The sequence below is a fragment of the Neoarius graeffei genome, chromosome 9 (genome assembly GCF_027579695.1).
Source record: "Neoarius graeffei isolate fNeoGra1 chromosome 9, fNeoGra1.pri, whole genome shotgun sequence".
Taxonomy (NCBI): domain Eukaryota; kingdom Metazoa; phylum Chordata; class Actinopteri; order Siluriformes; family Ariidae; genus Neoarius; species Neoarius graeffei.
Window position 1 is genome coordinate 35424042 of NC_083577.1, and position 17693 is coordinate 35441734.

The window sequence follows — 17693 nt, forward strand, 5'->3', positions numbered from 1 at the left end:
CTGACCTGTGTGCACGACCGTTTTCCTGGGTAGAACTTCAAGCATGTTTACTTGAATCTTCTGACATTTTCTTGTAAATTATATTACATTTGTAGTGCAATTAGCAACTAGTGTAATTTGGCCTTTGAAGATCACAAAAATGTGAGCTGAGAAGCCATCTCCAGGCATCTAAAGCCCTTCAGCTTCAGGGGCCTCAAGGCAGGCCCCAGACTCCCGGTCACATTGTTTCAGGCCTTTGGCCCATCATTCGGACAGGCTGAAATTTGGACGGAGAAACAACATTTCAGACTTGCCTGTCCTGTGACAGTCTGCTTAAAAATTCCTTATTTCCCCACACTGCTGTTGCATAAATATAAATTAACTAGAAAAGTAATTTTAACAGAAACCAAGTTAAGCTAAACCAATAAAAAGAGCTGAACCAGGAGAATTGTATCATTCAGAATAGCAGGATGCAATAATCCATTATATTTGGGCTCTTCACATTTGCCAGTGGTCTCAGCATTGGCTCTCAGGTTGGCATCATGCTTGTGTTGTGGTTCATTCTGGGATAGTAGATGTGCACGTTTCAGCCAGGACAGAATGGAGGGGGAGCAAAGGGGTGGCTCGGGCACTATAGCCATTATATTTTAATCCCACATCTCTTTTTCTGGAAAACCTGAATAGAGGCCGAGAATCACTGACTCAAATTTTGGATCTCACTGTCATGACAAAGCGATTACTGAGTGCTCCCCACCTGACTAATCCTCAATCTGGGGGCTAAGTATTTAAACAGCAGCCCTCGTGGGTCTGCACTCAGTCAGGACCCGAGACACTTTCCTCAATCACGATCCATAATGGAGAGGGTGAGTACATGCTCGGACAGAAGCCATGTGCAAAGTTTATGATGGACAATGCCTATTTCATGTGCATGAAGAGTTGTTCTTGGCCACATTGAGACAAATCTTTGCTCTGGTTTTGCAATTATGAATTACAGAGATATATTTTGAATAACTAAAAAGTGTATTTTATAAATCAGATCTAGTCTTAGAATCTAATTAAACTGTAAAAATCTGCTATTCGTTTGCATTGCAAATTGTGTTGTGTCAGTTTGAAAGGTTTTGGGTAATCAGCATGTGAGGATAGCTTCCAACATTTATTGCTATGCAAAGCAGAAGGAAAGGAATGCGCCAACATGATTTTTTTTTTTTTTAATTTGCCCATCTGGTTTTGTTTCGGGATTAGAGAGAAAATTCCTTCCATCCAGCAAATGCCAACTGGCAACTTGGCACCTTTCCCAGTTCTGGCATGAATCAAACCAATAAGACCAGCGTAGTGATTCTGTATCTTCACATATCCAGTACATGTGGATGATGTATTTAGCTTTATCAGGATACATAAAGTTTGACCATGTCATTATGAAAAAGTGCTTTTTAACATCCATCTAATACCCTTCCAGATTATTTTCTACGAGGACAAAAACTTCCAGGGTCGCCGCTATGAGTGCGACAGCGACTGCTCAGACTTCCACACCTACCTGAGCCGCTGTAACTCCATACACGTGGAGAGCGGCGTCTGGGTGGTCTACGAGCGTCCCAATTACATGGGCCACCAGTATGTTCTGACACGTGGAGAGTACCCAGAGTTCCTGCGCTGGATGGGCCTCAATGACCGTCTCAGCTCCTGCAAGCTGATCCACTTTGTAAGTCAAACCTCTGCACTAAAACAATAAAATGACAAACGAGAAGAGAACTCACTAGAGCGTGTACTTCCGCCAAGCCACATATTATCAATATCAAAATCATTTGAACCTTGGATAATACTAAAGCTGTACACCAAATTGAATCAAAATCCATCCGCTACTTTTTGAGTTATGTTGGGAACAGACAAAAACATCCTGGATCCACATACATATCCAGATTTGCGCCAAAATCTAAGCAATTGTTTGTTGGCTCATGGCCCATCTTTCCTCCAAGTTTCATCCAAATCTGTTCACTACTTTTTTTTTTTTTTAAAGATATTTTTTTGGGCTTTTTTCACCTTTATTGGATAGGACAGTGTAGAGACAGGAAATGAGCGGGAGAGAGAGACGGGGAGGGATCGGGAAATGCCCTCGGGCTGGAATCGAACCCGGGTCCCCGGATTTATGGTATGGCGCCTTATCCACCTGAGCCATGACACCCCCCCCGTTCACTACTTTTTGAGTTACGTTGAGAAAAAACTAACAAATGGAGGTGAAAACACAACCTCCTCTGACAAAGCTGGTGGAGGTAATTATTAAACATTACAGTGATTGTTAGAAAGCTTGTCTTCTTTATTTACAATATAGAAAACCTTAACCCTAGAAAATTTAAAAGTAGAAAAGTCTACTTTCTTTCGCTCTTCTTTTCCCCCCCCCCAAATAACTGTAAATCATTCCAGACTCACATGTTGATTGGCTTGTTGACCATTTTTATTGTAAAAAAGAATCAAGACTGCTCTTTTTGAGCAATAATTTACAGTAGTGTTCTCTGATGTTATCACCTTCCATGTCCTGCTTTCCCCTTTCTACCCTTTTCTTTTCTTCCCCAAATCCAAAACTCTCCATCCATTCCAGACAAGCGGGACACAGTACAAGGTGCAGGTCTATGACAAGGTAGACTTTGCAGGTCAGTCATTTGAGGCCACCGAGGACTGCCCGTCTGTTCTGGAGCGTTACCGTTTGAGAGAGGTGCACTCTTGCAAGGTCCTGAACGGCTACTGGGTATTCTATGAGCATCCCAATTACCATGGTCGCCAGTACTTCCTGGAAAAGGGTGAATATCGCAAGCCTGTGGACTGGGGCGCAGTCTGTCCCACCGTGCAGTCCTTCCGCCACCTGACCGAGTCACCTTAATCAAACAAGGACGTGCTGCATGATTATAGCGCTTTGGTTGTGATTTAAACTGAGGTCCTGGATGAAATAAAGTTTGACTTGTAATTGCTTGGAAGAGTCTGTCTGATTATTTACAAGGTTTTATATGATCCTGGCCCAAGATGGTCTTCATAGCTAGCTTTAGTTCCAAGCTGAGACTATGTTTCATTACATTATATTCCAGGCATTTAGCAGACGCTCTTATCCACAGTGACGTACAACATACCCGGAGCAGTTGGGGGTTACAGTGCTTTGAAAAAGTATTCATACCCCTTGAATTTTTCACATTTTTCCACCTTACAACCACAAACTTAAAAGTTTTTTATTGAGATTTTATGTGACAGACCAACACAGAGTAGCACATAATTGTGAAGTGAAACGAAAATGATAAATGGTCTTCAAAATTTTACACAAATAAAAATCTGAAAAATGTGGTGTGCATTAGTATTCAGCCCCCTGTACTCTGATACCTCTAAATACAATCCAGTGCAATCAATTGCCTTCAGAAGTCATCTAATTAGTTAATAGAGTCCTACTGTGTGTAATTTACTCTCAGCATAAATACACTTGTTCTGTGAAGGCCTCAGTGGTTTGTTAGAGAACACTGAAGAACAAACAGCATCATGAAGACCAAAGAACTCACCAGACAGGTCAGGGATAAAGTTCTGGAGAAGTTTAAAGCAGGGTTAGGTTCTAAAAAAATATCCCAAGCTCTGAACATCTCAAGAAGCACTGTTCAGTCCATCATTCAAAAATGGAAAAAGTATGGCACAACTGCAAACCTACCAAGACATGGCTGTCCACCTAAACTGACAGAGCGAGCAAGGAGAGCACTGGTCAGAGAAGCAGCCAAGAGGCCCATGATCACTCTGGAGGAGCTGCAGAAATCCACAGCTCAGGTGGGAGAATCTGTGCACAGGACAACTACAAGTCGTACACTCCACAAACCTGGCCTTTTTGGAAGAGTGGCAAGAAGAAAGCCATTGTTGAAAGACCGGCATAAGAAGTCCCGTTTGCAGTTTGCCAGAAGCCATGTAGGGGACACAGCAAACATGTGGAAGAAGGTGCTTTGGTCAGATGAGACCAAAGTTGAACTTTTTGGCCTAAATGCAAAGCGCTATGTGTGGCGGAAAACTAACACTGCTCATCACCCTGCACACACCATCCCCACTGTGAAACATGGTGGTGGCAGCATCATGCTATGGGGATGCTTTTCTTCAGCAGGGACAGGGAAGCTGGTCAGAGTTGATGGGAAGATGGATGGAGCTAAATACAGGGCAATCCTGGAAGAAAACCTGTTGGAAGCTGCAAAAGACTTGAGACTGGGAAGGAGATTCACCTTCCAGCAAGACAATGACCCTAAACATACAGCCAGAGCTACAATGGAATGGTTTAGATCAAAGAATATTCATGTGTTAGAACGGCCCAGTCAAAGTCCAGACCGAAATCCCATTGAGCATCTGTGGCAAGACTTGAAAATTGCTGTTCACAGACACTGTCCATCCAATCTGGCTGAGCTTGAGCTATTTTGCAAAGAAGAATGGGCAAAAATTTCAGTGTCTAGATGTGCAAAGCTGGTAGAGACATACCACAAAAGACTTGCAGCTGTAATTGCAGCAAAAGGTGGCTCTACAAAGTATTGACGCAGGGGGGCTGAATACTAATGCACACCACATTTTTCAGATTTTTGTTTAAAATTCTGAAGACCATTTATCATTTTCATTTCACTTCACAATTATGTGCTACTCTGTGTTGGTCTATCACATAAAATCTCAATAAAAAACTTTTAAGTTCATGGTTGTAAGGTGGAAAAGTGTGACAAAGTTCAAGGGGTATGAATACTTTTTCAAGGCACTGTAGGTGCCTTGCTTAAGGGCACTTCAGCCATTCCTACTGGTCCAGGGAATCAAATGGGCAACCTTGTGGTCCCAAAGCTGCGTCTCCAACCATTAGGCCATGCCTTCCCCCAGAGATGTTTTTTCTGTGTGGTTGAAATGTGCCATGTTTTGAAGTATAGGCCTCAGGTCTAGAATAACAGGGTGGGAATTGAGATGGGTGCCAAAAGAGAAACAGTTTCCTCCACCACCGATGACTGCCATCTCAGCTCCATCTGAGTCTAGCATCTCTGAGCAGAATGAATGCAGCATGAGGGGCCAGGGGATAGATGACTGCAAGGAGAAAAAGTGGTAGTATAATATAGCTGAAAATTGTCTATGGATAACTAGACAACAAAAAATTTCAGACTGCAAACAACCGGAGCCTGGAGACCAGGCACACGCTACTCACTGTGTCTAAGCGGACTTCAACACTGACCCTGGTGGTCAGGTTTATTACAGCAACTCCTGGGATGCCATCTGCCTGGAGCCAGACCCCACCAACTACCACCAGATTCTCACCAATCACATGGGCAGAATGGGAATACCTGAGGGTTACAAATGATTATGGTTGACTGCCATCAGACAAACTATTATTAAATCCAATACAATATTAAACTGAAGAAACAGTGACACCTTGGAACCAAGGCTGGGCAGACATGCAACCTCTGCCAACAGAAGCCTGTGGACATGGGCTTCAGCAGGACAACATCTCCTAAAGGGACACCTCCTCGGCCCAGGCCTCCAAAGATCACCAGTCCTTGTCTGTATGCACAAGCGGAGTGGGAGTGACGCGGTTCAGGGATGCAGCCTTCAAGTAGGACCTTTGGATAGACAGATCATTAAAGGAGAACTGAAGGCAAATTTTTTATTATCAAAATTTGATTTCTCTCATTTTATTAAATATCGGAATGCATTTTTGATCGCTATTTTGTCGCTGCTATAGCAAGTTATGAGTGTTTGAAATATGCTCCGTAATATATCAGTCCATATGTCAAAGCAATGGCCGTAAATGAGATTCGTTGAGACCTGTGCGAGACATCGTAGGACAGAAGTAAAACGTACGGCGGAAATCAAAGTGACCGACATCCGCCAACGTTGTCAAAAGACGCACACGCCTTCTTTCAAATGCTGATGTAATCAAGCCAGAAGTTCTGTTTGTTTTGATAGCAATCAGGAAAGTTTGAAAAAAAAAAGTAGGCAGTAATCGTCATTTAAACTCGTTTTTGTGCAATACATCGTTTGGAAAACAGTTTTCAAAATGGCGGCACTGACACCTGGCTGACACTTCACATTTCCAAGTCTCGCACAAGTCTCGTGAAGATCGCACGGATAAGCGACGCCTGCCATGGACCAAACGAACTAAATTCAACATGGCTAAAAAACGAATAGGCCGATACAGTAAATATAACAGGGCTTGACATTAACGCTTGTCCGGGACAAGTAATCCTTTATGTCGGACAAGTTCATCGTCTCAGTTACTTGTCCGATCGGACAAGTGCCAAAATACGCTGATATTCGGGTTACATATCAAATTTATCAGTTTATTCAGATGATTTCCGAAGCATCTCACTCGACATATTGTTTTGATGAATTGCCAGATGTTTCTCTTCAGAAAGAGCGATGTGCGCATGCGCAATATTCCGCTTGCGAAACCGGCCAATACCGCTTCGTGTATTTGAGCTGAAAAGTAAACGGTCGTTTATCAGACCCTTCAGGATTTCGCAACATCAACTCAAATTCAACCAATCCCCGCGAATTCAGGGCGGTGTTGCAATTATATCCAATCACCGCAACTTTCCCGCAAATTTGACCAATCGTTGGCGTCGTCTTGAGGTCACGTCAACAAACTACCTTCCGCCTTACTTCCGTGTTTCCGTTCAAGAGAAGCAGCACGTGCGAGTCAGTGTTTATGTAGGCTTAAATTCTGTTACTGAAAGTGTGTCATGTTTACAGTGAAGGACTGTGTGCACTTTACATTATTTTTTTACTTAATACAAGAAATTAATGGATGCCAACATTTTTGCCAAAATGGTATTTTATTTTCCATTGTTTAGGCAGCTTCAGCATCATACTGTGAGATTCTGTTCAAATTGTTTTTTTTTTCTTCTATGAAGCCTGAGCCATTTATTTTATTAGTTTATAATTATTGTTTAATTTAGTCTTCAGGAGAGACTGCCTGCACACAGTACTAGTATTAATAGTTTTTTTTTTTTTCTTACATGAAAGCTGAGGCATTTATATTATATTTTAAGGTAACTTCATGTTGTGCTGTGAGGTTCTCTGCACTTTAACTTTTGAACCAACAGGTGCATTTGGATAAGTAAAGCCTATTTTTCTGCATTTTTGTCGTCCTGGTAATCTTTTATATTGGTAAAGTTGTTTATAGGACCATTTCTCAGTGTCTTTGTTTTTTTAATCAATAGTTTTTCAGTAATAACTTAATATTTAACATATCACTCAATTTTAATCACAAAAAGAGAAAATCGCAACAATTTCTCGCAACTTCCACTTCCTCCCGCAATGTAATCGCAACAAAAACCTAAAAAACACAGCAACTTTCATCGCAACCATTAAATACCATACAGGAGCCACACTGAATAATTAGACAACAACAATTAATCAATTTGAACTTATATTCAAAGTTAATAATTTAAAAATGAAAATATACTGTATAATTTTAATTTTCTGGTTTTCAATTTCTCATAAATAAATGAATGATTGATGGAGTCCAATTTTTTTCTGCAGTGAATAGATTTTTGTGTTAAAGTAATTCTGGTGAAATTAGTTTATTACAAATAGTTTATTTGTGTTTTTTTTTCACAAATTTTTCTTCGGACAAGTCAACTTCACATTCGGACAAGTAAATTTCCTTTCAACTTGCCCGACAGGACAAGTGGTTTCAAAAAGTTAATGTAGAGCCCTGTATAATATTTAATTGCAATTAGTTGCCAATACGAGTCACGATATAAGGTTACTAAAACCGAAAACAAAATTGAATAACAACACGTTAATTAAGAAATAAAGCAAGTTTAAAAATGACTTCAGTTCTCCTTTAAGAAAACACTGCTGGGTTGTGGCCTTCTAATTTTACACTGATCTTAGATCAGCAATCCTTATTACGACATTTAGACAAAACACAACCAGTACTTTTGGTATGAACCAAAAACTTTAATACTTAAGATGAATGGGTTAAGACTTACATCAGTCCAATGCTGATCCTCCAAACACAGGAAGTGCGCATCACCTAGAACCTGCCCCCTTTCTGTACGGCCTCCAAAAACAAATAAGTAGTTCCTATCTGAATGAAGGAGATTTTAAAATGAGTATCCGTTAAGAGGTTTTGTAATATCACAGTACGTGCTAAGAGAACTTGCTTACCACCATGACTCAGCAAGGTTGCTGTATGCCGCCATCTTGGTCTCGGGGCTGCGCCAGTACAAACCATCTTCTCCGTAGATACCAGCATATTTTTGGGGTTAAACTGGTCAGTCAGATAGGTGACTCTCAGAATGTCATCAATGGGGTGAAGTGGAGAAGTTCTACCGCCTAGAATTACTGCACCCCAACCAGGGACAGAGGTCATGGAGTGATACATCCGCACACCTGTATTTAAAAAAAAATTCAAAAAGTACATCCTAATAGATGGGTGGCATGGTGGTGTAGTGGTTAGCGCTGTCGCCTCACAGCAAGAAGGTCCGGGTTCAAGCCCCGTGGCCGGCGATGGCCTTTCTGTGTGGAGTTTGCATGTTCTCCCCGTGTCCACGTGGGTTTCCTCCGGGTGCTCCGGTTTCCCCCACAGGCCAAAGACATGCAGGTTAGGTTAACTGGTGACTCTAAATTGACCGTAGGTGTGAATGTGAGTGTGAATGGTTGTTTGTCTATGTGTCAGCCCTGTGATGACCTGGCGACTTGTCCAGGGTGTACCCCGCCTTTTGCCCGTAGTCAGCTGGGATAGGCTCCAGCTTGCCTGCAACCCTGTAGAAGGATAAAGCGGCTAGAGATAATGAGATGAGATGAGACATCCTAACAGCATGCATAAAAAGATCATTAAACTGTTAGCTCTAAAGAAATGAATAAAGCAAAGATCCGGCACACACACATTTCTCTCGCTCTAGTTCCACAGTGGCATATCTCCAGGCTGTGTGCTCTCTGATCAAAAGTGTAGCTGCGGTGTTTCGGCCTCGTCTTCCACAGCCCCCGGTGAGGAGCACAACCCCAGGTTCCAGCAGGGAGGAGGCCATTCCCACAGCCTCTGCACGCACAGCTTCAGACATAAGCCGCACTGCCACAGGCAGACCCTCCAGATCAGGTTTGAGCAACGGAACGGGGGTCTCTGAGAGTATACATAAGTGACAGAACACAGTTCAGACAACACATGCTTTATCTACTAACTACTACAACTAACAGGAAACTAAAATGACACAATGGTGCACAATATAAAAAGACATATAGGAAGTTAGTATTGGATTAAAGGTGCAGTTTGTAATATTTAAAATGTTCTTATAGCTATAACAACCACATCATTTGAAAGATACTTTAGGCTGAATAATTCTCATTATTCGGTCCACATTCACTGGATATGAGCAATCGCATGCTCTGATTGGCTACTCTACTACTAGGATATCAACTCATATCCTTGACTTGCAAGTGACGTCAAAGCAAAATAGAAACCCAGATGTCGGCCATGTTGGTGGATATACAAATGCGGGGTCAAGCAACATTCCATACAAAACATAAATCACGTGTGCGCAACTTTGTTTGTTTTTCCACTGCTTTAAAGGTCATAGCCAAGAGTCGGAGGTGGAATGTAGAATATCAACTTTATTGTCTAGAAGAACGACTCAAAAAGCGAATTCAATCTTCCTGGTGTCTAATTTGCACCCTAAAATTGAATAAAACGGTTAAAATATACTGGTTTGCGAAAGTTCTGAAGGTTTGTTTACATCTCACTTATGCACACTTTCACCGCCAGGGGGCTGTCATCGTGACATCATTTAAGCCAAACAGACTGGGAGCAGCTCTGTGTTTACTTGCGAACCGAGCACACGTGTACAGACTTTGGTTGTGAGAGGTTGTGTAAAATGTCTGAAAGCGATAGCGATTTTGAAGTAGGAACTCTCCAAATTGAATATCGAGAGGTGAAACCATATATGTATGAGCCTATAGCCGTTGCGAAGCAAGCGGTGAATGTGGCACACTGGTTTGACCGTGCGGCCTCGGAATCGGACAGCGACTCAGCCGACTCTGATCGCGGTGACCCCGGACCTCAACAAGACTCACGCCCAAACGATTTATCCTGGTAGTTATGATAAATTCTTACTTTCGTCGTAATACTAAATAAGAGCCCTTTTGAAGAATAATTAACCCGCCCTCCCTAGTGGATATAGGGAACGATTACTTGACAGTGCGCTGGTAGGCCACGTTAGCCTGCCATCTGCGGCATTATACTATTTATAGCTTACTCTAAGGGGGCGGCATGGTGGTGTAGTGGTTAGCGCTGTCGCCTCACAGCAAGAAGGTCCTGGGTTCGAGCCCCGGGGCCGGCGAGGGCCTTTCTGTGCGGAGTTTGCATGTTCTCCCCATGTCCGCGTGGGTTTCCTCCGGGTGCTCCGGTTTCCCCCACAGTCCAAAGACATGCAGGTAACTCTAAATTGACCGTAGGTGTGAATGTGAGTGTGAATTGTTGTCTGTGTCTATGTGTCAGCCCTGTGATGACCTGGCGACTTGTCCAGGGTGTACCCCGCCTTTCGCCCGTAGTCAGCTGGGATAGGCTCCAGCTTGCCTGCGACCCTGTAGAAGGATAAAGCAGCTACAGATAATGAGATGAGAGCTTACTCTAAGCGAGGAAATATCCCTTTGTCTCATTTCCACAATGACTACAGGATCCCTCAGGATTCTTGAGGTGTCAATTGCAAGCAAAGGTAAAAATGTTTACCTCCAATCTTCTCCTTTTTGCTTGAACATTGCTGCTCCGTTTCTTCTTTGACTGCTTGAGTTTGTGTTCGAATTTTGTCGGAACAGCATCAGGTTTGAGCCTCTCTGTCCGACACCGACACCTAAACTCTCCAACAGATGGGGATTCTTCAAAAAGTGATCGGAGCACAGAGTGGTGTATTTACCCGGCTGCCAACCCTCTCGCTTCACGCGCACAATCCACTCTCTCCGCCTCTTCTCCTCTCTCGGAAAAAGGTAAAAACTTCTTCCTGAATCGTTCCTGTTGTTACAGTTCACTGCACAACAATAAGGCATGGGGTTTTTCTTTGGAAATTCCCAAACGCACGTCTGCACTCAAACCAAACGGCAATGTAAGTAAACGGAAGTGGACTCAACTCAAGCGATTTGTTTGTCTTGAATGACGTCACGCGCCGAGTGGTCATGAAATTCACCGCGATCCGCGCTAACTTCTCTTCTCATCTCATTATCTCTAGCCGCTTTATCCTGTTCTACAGGGTCGCAGGCAAGCTGGAGCCTATCCCAGCTGACTACAGGCGAAAGGCGGGGTACACCCTGGACAAGTCGCCAGGTCATCACAGGGCTGACACATAGACACAGACAACCATTCACACTCACATTCGCACCTACGGTCAATTTAGAGTCACCAGTTAACCTAACCTGCATGTCTTTGGACTGTGGGGGAAACCGGAGCACCCGGAGGAAACCCACGCGGACATGGGGAGAACATGCAAACTCCACACAGAAAGGCCCTCACCGGCCACGGGGCTCGAACCCGGACCTTCTTGCTGTGAGGCGACAGTGCTAACCACTACACCACCGTGCCGCCCCGCGCTAACTTATTCTAACTTATTTTAATTATTACTTATTAACAATACTTCTTGGGACCAGAAGAAAATTACAGAGGGTTTTTTAACATCTAAAGTTTCAAATGTGCATAAATGTAAAACCTTTGCCTAGGACCTTTAAGCATTCTTTTAGCTCTTTGTGCTGTACATGGTTGTGGTCACAACTAGGGGTCGACCGATAATCGGCCTGGCCGATATATCAGGCCGATATTCTGCATTTTTAGAGTTATTGGTATCGGCCATAATTTCCACCAATATGCCGATAACATGCCTTTTTGCAGCCATTTCGTTCCTAACGCGACTGTCACTGCACGTCCTTTCCTGCACTCGCCTCTGAGTTCAAGAACACGGTCCCGCCCACCACAACATCTGATTTGTTGTGAACTGTTTCAAGGCGGCCGTAGGGGCACTCGGGCAGAAGCGGGACAAGGGATACAGCCAATCAACACGCGTAGCTAACCGCTGTGAACTGTTTCAAGGCGGCCATATGGGCACTCGGGCAGAAGCAGATCCCACTTCAAGGTAAGGACACGCTGCTTTTGCCGCAGTGAGTCACAAACACACAAGTTGCAAAAGCACAACATCATTATATGTTTATTCTTCATCTACTAGACTACTCGTTAAAATTGTCCATTTGCATCTGTGTAGCCAGGCAAACTTAGCTTACGGAAGGAAGCATCTGAATTAGCCTACAACCAACTAGTCTCGCTGAAACAGCATGTAATGTTGTCCATAGTAAGCAGTCCCCAGCATAACGTAGGCTGCAGTCATTTTTAAATCCCCGTCTGGAAACGTTGTGAATGTGTCAGTAGTTCTACTTGAACAGTAGAATGACAGCCATACAGAGAGGTGGTCAAGGGAAGACGAAATAAAACGTAGCGTTTGTGCTCTGTAGGCTAGCGCAAGCCTACTGGCTATTTGTTACGGTGATGAGTAAACTTCATGACGTGACTCGTGTTCAGAAAGCTCATTGCACTTGTATATGTTAGGTAACTTTATAAAGCGCGATTTGAACATTTAAACAAGCCAGGTGTGATCTGGTGCTAGTAGGCTATGGAATACTATAGGGAGTTCGTCAGGACGCTTGTTGTGGGCTCAGTAATTAATTGTGTCGTGGATGCACACTTGCTTGGATAAACGCTAATGAACGAAATACATCAATTAAACTCTTGCGCAAGTGATTCTCCTCGCTAGCGCTTCTGATTCGGAAAGCGATATACTCTTAAAGGAGCAGAGCCGTAGATGGTTACTTGTTAAGTTGTTACATAGATAGCCTACTTTATGTTTGATTTTACTTTTTAAAAAATGCTGCAGGCAGCTCCCTACACTTGATTTGTTATTTAAAAACTACTTGAAGTTGGTAAGTCTTACTTAGTTCTTAGTGTAAAAGAATCCAGAGTGTATTTTCATTTATTTTCCACTGAAAATGGTGAGCTGTAATACAGTAGGGAGTGATTTTTTTTTTTATTGGTGAATATTTATTTTATTTCTCATTTTATTCTAACTAATGTTTGACTTTATTGTACAAATGCTGCTGGCATCTCCCTGCACAAAATTTCATGTTCAATTTTACAATTAAACATACATTTCATGGATATGAAGGTCTGTGTCAGTGTGTGCTATGTTTAATTTCATGTGAATTATAATGTTTACATTTATCGGTTGCACATATCGGTTATCGGCATCCCAATTCCATAATAATCGGTATCGGTATCGGCCCTGAAAAAAACCATATCGGTCGATCCCTAGTCACAACAGTACTTGTGACCATGGTATGTTCTGATTTTTTTAGAATTCCATCCGTGATTCGGAAAGAGGGCGAGGAAACTCTGAGGCTTAGTACAGAGAGGAGACAAGCACGGCTGAACATCATCGGCAGGGCTGATCTAACAGAGGCTAAAACCAAAACAGCTCGTGTTTGCGGGAATCTTTTTATCTCAGGCGAGATTCAAAAGCTTTCTCAATAATATCATGGAAGAATTTTATTTCATGTTGCTAGAATTTTGCTATAAAATGAGCGTTTTCTTGTCGTGGTTCACTCGGTTGTTGTTATAATTTTAACACGTGCATTACCGTTTCGCTTCTAGGAGCGCCAGCAAAATTATACGATACAAACAATCCAGACTGGGCACCTGCTCAGAAAATGGGCTATGCTTCGTCCAAGGTCGGACTTGATTCTGCAGCAGCTAAATGACACCAAAGAGCTCAAAAGAGGAGGAGGACAGCTGAATCAGTGGAAGCTGCATGTGGTAGCTCACACGTGGAGTTCCAAGACACCATGGTTGAAGCTGAGAAATTAATACTAGGTCCGCTAATTTTGACCGAAACACAGTAATATTATTTCAAAACTTCCATAAATTTAAGATTTCCAAACTGAACTGGGTACTCGATGGTCGGGAGAAGTGTCTTATCTTCAGAAAACTCCGACTATGTGAAATAATATGGGTCAAAACCACACATATCTATCTTCTCTTTGTATCGAATCTTTCCTCGACCGTTCAAATCGTGGTAATACTGAGAAAATTCAGCATTGTTTACAGACACGCTTTCAGCGGCTGCCATCTGAGTTGCTTTGTATATCCACCATCATGGGGGACGCTCATGACGTAGCACATTTTGATCACGTGGTTGCAAATCATCTATACCGTGAGTAGAGAAAAACAAAATGGCGGAGCACGTTGCTGAACCAACCGTGGACAAAATAAAAACTCCACTTGAAAACAAAACCCCACAAGAATACACACACAAAAAAAAGCAACAAATATGGACTAAAAGTATTTGATGGTAAGAACGTGTCTTTTTTAATTTTTCAAGAATTATTATTATTGCATTTTTCACAAATTGCTACGGTGATTTTGTCTGTTTACATTCTAAGTGGAAATTATTTTGTCTGACGTTTTGTATGAAGTTTTTATTTATTAAATTTGCAAAAAATAAAAATGCTCTCTTTCTTAAAATTCAGTCAATGTAGATAGAATAAAACAGTTATTCTACTCAGTCTCATCGTACATGGCTTATAGCCAACTCGGAGCTACGTGCCTCATCGGCTATCAGCTCATGTACGACTCGATTTCATGGAATAATTGTTAAATATTGCTATACATCAGAGGATTCTTTTGGCCTGAAAATTAGCTCCGCCCCCAGCTAGGACAGTTCTTTAAAAGGCATACACAGTTTTTTATATTATATATATATATATATATATATATATATATATATATATATATATATAGTTATTGCATTGCAATTAGAATCACAGGCAGCAGTGGGCACCAAAATTGCAAATGGCTGCTTTAATTTTTAGGATTTGTTTGGATTAGCCAATAATTCTTTCCACACTGGGTTTATGCTGATACTGTAATCTTATAAATAAAAGATAAAGTCAGAAATATTAATATTTTGAATTATGAATAAAATGTATATGGTCAAAAATTAGGTTTATTGAGAAGCTACAAGCTTTTATTCAGTGGTTGCCACGTTAGTTGTTCCTTAAACACTATATTATCAGATCTTACCCCTCGGGATTGTGAGGACTGCTTGACTGGTCAGAGAGCCTTTGGAGGCAGTGAGGATGAAGTAATGAGAGCACTTTTGATGCCATTCCTAATTAAAAAAAAAAAAACAGAGAGGATGTGACAGAGTGGAATTTGGACATACCGTATCGCAGGACTTGTGTACGTATATCAGTTTCACAAAGAAGATGGAGCTATTGTCGGTTTGAGTGCCACACCTCAAATTCATCAAACGGCTCCAACTTTTCCACCCTCTCCCTCTCATCCTCTGTTAGAAGACCGAAGTAGAACTGGTTCATATCCAGACATCCACATTTCTCCCAGCCCTGTTAGAAAAGGGGGGGGGGGGGGGGGGGGGTGCTGATCAATATATGGCCTGTAATAACTGTTACCAGACTGTCATATAAGGAGCATTAATGTGAGAATCTGAAATCCTTTGCATTCCACACCTGAGAGTTTATTATGTATGGTTGAGTGTTAAAGCTGTGACAGTTTTTTTGCGGGTTCTCCTGTAGAACGGTGTAATGCACCCGTAATAACTACTCTTCATTGCAGTTAGTGGAATGAAGGAACATTGATAAAAACAATAAATGATGCACCTACTGCCAACTATTCTGCAACAGAACCGCCATATAAAATAATATTCTATGGGCACGAGCATTTTACTGGAAAATTCGCCACTTGTACACTACCGTTCAAAAGTTTGGGGTCACCAAGACAATTTTGTGTTCTCCATGAAAAGTCACACTTTTATTTACCACCATAAGTTGCAAAATGAATAGAAAATATAGTCAAGACATTTTTCTGGCCATTTTGAGCATTTAATCGACCCCACAAATGTGATGCTCCAGAAACTCAATCTGCTCAAAGGAAGGTCAGTTTTATAGCTTCTCTAAAGAGCTCAACTGTTTTCAGCTGTGCTAACATGATTGTACAAGGGTTTTCTAATCCTCCATTAGCCTTCTGAGGCAATGAGCAAACACATTGTACCATTAGAACACTGGAGTGAGAGTTGCTGGAAATGGGCCTCTATACACCTATGGAGATATTGCACCAAAAACCACACATTTGCAGCTAGAATAGTCATTTACCACATTAGCAATGTATAGAGTGGATTTCTGATTAGTTTAAAGTGATCTTCATTGAAAAGAACAGTGCTTTTCTTTCAAAAATAAGGACATTTCAAAGTGACCCCAAACTTTTGAACGGTAGTGTATATATATATATATATATATATATATATATATATATATTTTTTTTTTTTTTTGAACTTAGTTTTTATTTAGTTTCATCAACAACAATATAACATACATATTTTCATACAATTACTTTCTTTTCCATTTGACAGCTGTACAGAAGCTTTTTACATATATTCAAGTATTAATCAAGAAGCAACACGAGGAAAATGAAATATAAATAAATAAAGTGTCCGCTCATTGAAGTACATACATGGGGCACGGTGGTGTAGTGGTTAGCACTGTTGCCTCACAGCAAGAAGGTCCTGGGTTCGAGCCCCGTGGCCGTCGAGGGCCTTTCTGTGTGGAGTTTGCATGTTGTCTGCGTGGGTTTCCTCCGGGTGCTCCGGTTTCCCCCACAGTCCAAAGACATGCAGGTTAGGTTAACTGGTGACTCTAAATTGACCGTAGGTGTGAATGTGAGTGTGAATGGTTGTCTGTGTCTATGTGTCAGTCCTGTGATGACCTGGCGACTTGTCCAGGGTGTACCCCGCCTTTCGCCCGTAGTCAGCTGGGATAGGCTCCAGCTTACCTGCGACCCTGTAGAACAGGATAAAGCGGCTAGAGATAATATATATATATATATATATATATATATATATATATATATTTTTTTTTTTTTATACACACACACACACACACACACACACACATATATATATATATATATATATATATATATATATATATATATATATATATATATGTGTGTGTGTGTGTGTGTGTGTATTAAAAAATGTACATGGGTGGTTGACATGACATGGCCTTTTTTTGGTCCAATGTGTCAAAGATAAGTAAATTATAGAAAAATGTGTCAAAAACTGTGGTGATATTGTTCAGAAAGTGCTGTTATATGAACATACAGAGCATTCATATGATTAAGTTTCCATTTTTTCACAATTTTCAACCAAACCAGAAAAAGCTCATATGGCGTGACTGTCCCAAGCACATTTCACAAAGTTTGATTTTGAATAAAAACAAAAAAGTGAATTCATTTTCTGTTTATTCAATCATATATTGATAACCTAGATGTCTATTTGTGAGACTACTTGGCTAAAAGTTCAGACATAATATTTTGAAGCCACCCTTAACTAATCCATTTTTGGGACAAAATGTTTATCATATGGTGTGTCGCCATATTCCTTTTTTTAAACGGGCAATTGTTTGGAGACCTTTGGGGAGTGGGGGTCCTCCTTCTTTCAGGAGGAAGAACAACACCTCAGAAGGACACTGAAAGTTAGAAGGCGAGTTATCTCTCTTCATGTTTTCAAAAAAAATCAAGTATATCCGGCACTCCTGCTTCAGTTCCCTTTGGCACTGTCTTTTGGTGTGACTCATTTTACACAAAAATGCCAAAATGAAATTAAACTATAAAACTATAAAACTATATTGTCATACTG

The 17693-nt window shown here is 41.4% G+C and overlaps 2 protein-coding genes across 4 annotated transcripts in view; one reads left to right on the plus strand and one right to left on the minus strand.

Annotated features, from left to right (window-relative positions):
* The first annotated feature begins 1088 nt into the window (after positions 1–1088).
* Positions 1089–2982, plus strand: crygs2 (crystallin, gamma S2). The gene is given in 3 exon segments (XM_060929357.1): positions 1089–1425; positions 1428–1678; positions 2573–2982. Coding segments are annotated over 3 exon segments (615 nt in total). The 5' UTR covers positions 1089–1340; the 3' UTR covers positions 2852–2982.
* Positions 2983–4679: 1697 nt separating this feature from the next.
* Positions 4680–17693, minus strand: part of lcmt2 (leucine carboxyl methyltransferase 2) — a 28066-nt gene continuing 15052 nt past the window's right edge. The window contains exons 7-14 of one of the 3 annotated variants that reach the window (XM_060929359.1): positions 15277–15384; positions 15062–15149; positions 8846–9079; positions 8125–8301; positions 7947–8044; positions 5380–5567; positions 5156–5291; positions 4680–5037 (exon numbers count right to left, since the gene is read on the minus strand). In XM_060929359.1, the coding sequence (XP_060785342.1) occupies positions 4819–5037; positions 5156–5291; positions 5380–5567; positions 7947–8044; positions 8125–8301; positions 8846–9079; positions 15062–15149; positions 15277–15384 (1248 nt within the window). In that variant the 3' untranslated portion in view covers positions 4680–4818. Of the gene's footprint in view, positions 5038–5155; positions 5292–5379; positions 5568–7946; positions 8045–8124; positions 8350–8845; positions 9080–15061; positions 15150–15276; positions 15385–17693 lie in introns of those variants that run through there. The other 2 variants (XM_060929358.1, XM_060929360.1) reach the window with 2 other exon arrangements.